Here is a 5,923-nt window from a genome sequence, read left to right as displayed (position 1 = left end):
CAATAATTTACATGCTTTGTCATAAAACTAAAATTACATGAAATAACTTAATTGACAACTTTACTCTTAAGCACAAACATATTCAATCATTAAATATTAAACCGGTCCACAACCTATCATACCAAGTAAAATATTACTATTTTTAATTAATGTGGACCAAGAAATTTTTTAGACTTAGTCAGAATTGTGCGGCCTTTTAACGTTAATTAATATAAAAAAAATAGAGATGACATCCAAGTCCTATGTGAGAATTTTCAAATAACCGCGCTAGCCGTTTAGTATCCACTAAAAAGTGGATAAGAATATTTTATTGTTGTTATTTCATTTTTTTGGGATTGGATAAGAAAGTAGTCAACGGCGGGAACCCGATTCAAGTAAAAGAAACCGACCACGGTGGATTACATTTAACGTCCGTTACCGTTAAATTCACTGAGAGAAAATAATAGAAGAAGCGTGAGGGTTAGCTTGGTTAAGATGAACGTTACGTTGAGTCATTCCGTTTTAAAAAATTAAAATAGATATTATTTCGTTTCTATAGGAACAAGACATACCAAAAAGCTCTTAAAAACCAAACCCAAACCAAAATCTCAGAAACCCTCTCAGTCTCAGCTCAGCTCTGGTACTATTTTTGTCTTTTAAAAGTTAATAATTTTTATTTAATTTTTTAGATTTTGATGATGGCAAGTTTTGGCATTTGATCATTGGTGAGATTTTTGTTTTTGATCGGGCTTCAGTTTTGTTTGGTGGCTTAGAAAATGATGGAAAATAGAGGAATTCTTTAGGGTTTTACCATAAATATTTGCTGCTTTATGTGCTCTGAGCTGTTCATGTTTTTCATTTTATTTTTTTGGGTGGAAAAACTATTTTGATGCTGGGAATTTTACATTTTGGTTTTTACGTTCTCCATCCTTGGCAACCAACGAAATGTCATTTGAACTTTTTTGTTTAACTCCTTATTCGTATACCATGTTGTTATAGGGGACTTCATTTACAAAGACTACAAAAAAGAGAAATGAATAAAAATTAGAAATTTTTATGAATGCCACTGTTTAACTTGTTGTAAAATTTTAAAATCTTTCTTTACTTTTTGTTTGGTTGGGAGAAACTGAGGGAGATAATTGAGAAATGAAGGTCTGGCTTATCTAAATGTTGGTATTATTGCTTGGGTTTATGGTTGACATAGGTTATAGGAATAAGAGTGACTGTATTTGCGGTGAATTTTGTTCCATTCTAAATCTTTGAAAGTTTCTTGGAAGCTGTAAATTTAGAATTAAACCCACCTCCTGCCTTTTGATTTAGCTGCAACTACATTTGAATTCTATAACTTTTATGTTTATAGAAATAAGTTCAATATCATTGAATGATGCAGTTGTTTATAACTTTATTTGTATTTTAATTGCATTATGTTTTACATGGTGATTAGTTGTTTTGGTTCAAGGAAGAATGGGAGATCACATAGTCTTGAGAGTTGATCGCCTCATAACAGCTCAAAGTTTGGAGTCAATACAAGGTATTGATTGTCCAGGTTCTTCTCTGAGGAACACTTGTTCACAAAAAACTTCTGAGGTGCCTACTTGTATTGTCAATGTTGATGGAGCGGAGAAGCATGTCGGTCACGAGGAAGATGAAGAAGAACCACTGATTCAGACTGCAGAATGTCGCATTTGTCAAGAAGAGGATACCCTTACAAATTTAGAGGTCCCTTGTGCTTGCAGCGGTAGCTTAAAGGTATCATTTTAATATATTTTTCATTTTTAAGTTATAGACGTCGAAATGCATTTTTAATCTCTCTTTTTGTTCATTATACTTTTAGATTTTCAATCTTTTAAAGGTAGTTTATCAAGGCTACAAAAACTGAAATTCTTGGTTTCATTTCCATTTGTCTATATTTTCCAGTGTTTCAACATTATTATGGTTACCATTTGTTTCTCGGAAACTACAGTAGTTTGTCGGGATTATCAGGCTTGACTTGATTTCAGGGACGGTAGGCACTAATCGCAACAGACAATTGATGTATTATTCTTTTAAGTTGTTGTACTCAAAGACTCTGACCTATTTCTCGATCACTACATCCATGGACTATTTTTGTTCTATCGATTGACTGTATCTGTTAAAAGCTTGCTATCTGTGTCTAGTAATTTTTATATTGACCTCACAGTCTTTTATATGTAACTCAGTCGTATTAATTTCTACATTATAGTTTTCACAGCTAACAACTCCTTTTTCCCATTTTAAATTCAGTTTGCTCATAGGAAATGTGTCCAGCGATGGTGCAATGAGAAAGGAGATAATACTTGTGAAATATGTATTCAGGCAAGTTATTGAATCTTCAGCATCTGAAATATTCACTTACTCCATCTTTAAGGACTGATGAGTATGGAATTGGTTTGAATCATTTATCCTTTATCTTTTTTCAAAGTTGGCCAGTCATATCTTTCTCTCACTCGACCAGGCTGAAACACTTGCCTTTATCTTGAGTATGGATAGTGTGCCTGTAACCATTTGAAATTACATAGGCATCATTGCATTGGTGTTGTTATGGTTTTTTTTTTTTTTTTTTTAAATATGTGAAATAATTAGCCATTTCCAAATAAATAAATATATAAAAAATGTCAGAATTTTTTAAACAGGAGGAAGTATTTTTTTTTAAAATATAAAATTACGAGGGGAAATATCCACAGCACAAGTCTGTAAGAGGAAGGCCTAAGTCTCTCCCTCTGTCCCTCCCTCCCTCCCTCTCTAATGAAAAAGATTGGTTTTCTTACAGCCTTATCAACCTGGTTATACAGTGCCAACACCTCCCTCTGAAGATCGTGTGATTGACATGAGGCAAGTATAGAATTTATAAGTTCTTTTAATCAAATTATGCTGTTGTTCTTGGTAAGTGTACTTGTGAATTGTGATAGAGGTAGTAACATTTTACTTGTGTGTTTTGACAACGGAAAGATAACTGTGTTTGTTCCTGTTTTAATATATCAAAGTCATCTTGTTTTACAGTTTTGGATTGTTGTACTGGTAAATTTGTAGATTACATGATTATCAGTTTTGATATTTTAATACATTACAGTGAGGGTTGGACAATCTCTGGTGCTCATTTGGATCTGCATGATCGTCGACTATTAGCAGTGGCAGCTGCAGAACGTCATTTTCTGGAGGATGAATATGATGAGGATCCAGATAATAATTCTGGGGGAGCAGCGCTTTGCCGCTCTACTGCTTTAATTGTGAGCCACAGCATTTGCTATTGCTTGATTGTTGTGTATGTTTTCCCTGTAAAGTTAAGCATTATGGTACACAATCTCTTTTGTTGCATCATGGTGTATTTTTCATATGGTCATTTGAGTAGAATCATTACTCAGTCTGCACACCGTAAACCACCATTGTCTTGTTTGGGTTCTACTTGTTACTTGCGCATAATATTTTTCACGCCTTTCAATTCTTATGTTTAACACTTGATTTCTTGTTTATTTGACAGTTGATTGCTCTTCTAATCTTGAGGCATGCTTTAGGTCTTCCTGTATCTGACGCAGAGCATGGTGCTTCCACCTTTTTCACTGTGAGTAGGATATTGATGTACTTATCTTTGATCACTATGATGTCTTTGTAGACTGTAGACTGTGGTAAGTAACTAAATGGTCAATTGTCAACAGGTTTTATTCCTAAGAGCTTGCAGTTTCCTTTTCCCATGCTACATGGTGGCCTGGGCCATCACTATATTGCAGCGTCGGCGTCAAAGACGGGTTAGTGCTGTGTTCTGCCTATTTAGATAAGAAAGACCAAAATGTGGTTATCTATAATTGCTGAATGGTGATTATTTGTGGTAATGCATGGTGGTTACGATGCCTAATGCGACATGAAACATTGAATATTTCTTTTAAAAAACAAGTGTTGCTGTTGAAAGTTGAAATATTTAGTCATTCTTTTACTTTGTTTGTGTTGAATTATTAGGAGGCAGAACTGGCTGCAGCAGAAGTTGCATTTATGCTACAGGCAGGACAACAAAGGGCGTTGCATTTCACAATAGCTCCAGGCCCTGCCGTGACTCCTACACAAGAGCCAATAGTAGTACAATAACAATGTTTTTGGACGAACATCACTTGGAAAATTCAAGTGTTCTATCTTATAATGCTCTACAACATTTACAGGAAGGAAATAGATGAGAAGGTTTGTTGTTTCTTCGGTTTATCAAATTATACAAACTTACAGGCGATATATTGTTTTTCCCTCTGTACCTAACCTTTCACATTGTAAGCTGATGAAAATTGCAAACAATGCAAGAAGTGTCTCTTTGTTCATCATTTTGATGATAATACCTGTCTTCTATGGATTTATATATACATAAATAAATATAAATTTTTCTTTTCATTTTAGTTTTGGTATTTTTGAGCCCAGTCGATCTCCTCTGGAAGTGGTCGGCATGGTGGCACGCGTCATCTTGGTTCACCTAGCATTAGCCAACACAAATCTAATTTCAAGTAAGTGTGCAAGCATAGCATTTTCAGTGATAATATAAGATAAGAGAGTAATTATTGCTCTTCTTCTTCTTTTGTGCTCTTGCTTCGTTCTAAGCTTTTGCCTATGATTTAGATGAAGAAAAATAAAGTTTGAAGCCAACTGTGTTCCCTGGGCACATAATCAAAACAATCACTCCTCTCGGACCCAAAAGTATTTTTCTTGGCACGCCAAACATGGCATGATACACCACTAATTGAAAGTCTCTATGTTATACTATTTAGCAAATTCGTCTAAATGTTTTCTAAATTAAAATATGTCTATTCATAATCGGCAAATCATGGAAAGAAGAAAGAGTGATTTTCAAAATTGTTGAGAAAGCATTGATTTATAGAGAGAAAAAATAGCCATTGATGAATAGTTCAATAGCAGATGAAAAAAAATTGTAGTAATAATAATAATAATAATAATAAAGAAGAAGAACAAATGTATGAGGCATAACATTATGTAATTGCTTAAAAAAAATCAAACATTATGTAATAATAACATTAGATGATGATATGACATATAATAGTGATAATGATAATGATAAGAGCACATAAATGTATGAGGTATAGAGGTATAGCATTTTATTCATTATTATATATAGTAATATTAGGAGGTACAACCTTCCATTCATAATAATAATAATAATAAGAAGAATAAATAGTATTTTTGTCCCTGAACTATGACCACTGTGTGACTGTGTCCCCTAAATAATTCGCGATGTTAAAAATTCTCCCCGCACTATGCACGTTACTGAAATATGGGACTTCTGTTAGATTTCGTCCTATGTGGCTAACAGATTAATGATGTAGCATTTTGTCTATTGATGTGGCAGTGTCATGTGTAGAATAATTATCAATTTTGCCCCCCGAACTTTGACCACTACCAAATAATACCCCTTTTATAAAAGATATATTTTTTTCTTAAAAATAATAGATAAATCCTTAAAAAATTAAAATTTTAATTTTCAACAAATAACCTTTTTTTTACTTTTTCTTTTACAATATAAATTAAAACTATTTTAGAATGAACATTTAAAATAAATACTAAAACAAAGAAGAAACTTTTAATTAAAGAGCAGGATGAAAGACTTACATAAATAAATAAAACTGTTAATTTAAGAGGAGGAGGACAAAGCGAAAAAACTTTGTTTTAGGATTTTTTTTTAATTTTTATTTTTATATATATTTATTTTATATTGTAAAAGAAAAGAAAAAGTAAAAAAAAAAGTTATTTGTTATTAATTAGAATTTTAATTTTTGAGTATTTGAAATTTTATTTAATTAATTTAAAATTTTTAATATTGTTTATTTTCTTAATCTTTTAAAATGATTTCTTTAATTTTTTATTATTTTTAAAAAGAAAAAAAATTAAATTACTTTTAATAAAAATGACACAATTTGTTAGTTGTCAAAGTTCGAAGGGC

The 5,923-nt window shown here is 32.1% G+C and overlaps 1 protein-coding gene across 2 annotated transcripts; it reads left to right on the top strand.

The window, feature by feature from the left end:
* The first annotated feature begins 462 nt into the window (after positions 1-462).
* Positions 463-4,365, top strand: LOC133830554 (uncharacterized). 2 transcript variants are annotated; one of them, XM_062260540.1, is made up of 8 exons: positions 463-619; positions 1,424-1,728; positions 2,242-2,313; positions 2,768-2,829; positions 3,068-3,224; positions 3,476-3,556; positions 3,651-3,740; positions 3,949-4,365. In XM_062260540.1, the coding sequence occupies exons 2-8, from the start codon at positions 1,444-1,446 to the stop codon at positions 4,072-4,074; spliced, it is 873 nt and encodes a 290-aa protein (XP_062116524.1). In that variant the 5' UTR covers positions 463-619; positions 1,424-1,443; the 3' UTR covers positions 4,075-4,365. The 2 variants fall into 2 exon arrangements, with proteins under 2 accessions (XP_062116524.1, XP_062116525.1); XM_062260541.1 differs by having other exon boundaries at positions 512-619; positions 1,443-1,728.
* The last annotated feature ends 1,558 nt before the right edge of the window (positions 4,366-5,923 follow it).

This window comes from Humulus lupulus, chromosome 4 (genome assembly GCF_963169125.1).
Source record: "Humulus lupulus chromosome 4, drHumLupu1.1, whole genome shotgun sequence".
NCBI classification, from domain to species: domain Eukaryota; kingdom Viridiplantae; phylum Streptophyta; class Magnoliopsida; order Rosales; family Cannabaceae; genus Humulus; species Humulus lupulus.
The sequence above is the reverse complement of the archived record's forward strand: the minus strand, read 5'-3'. Positions and strand labels throughout refer to the sequence as shown.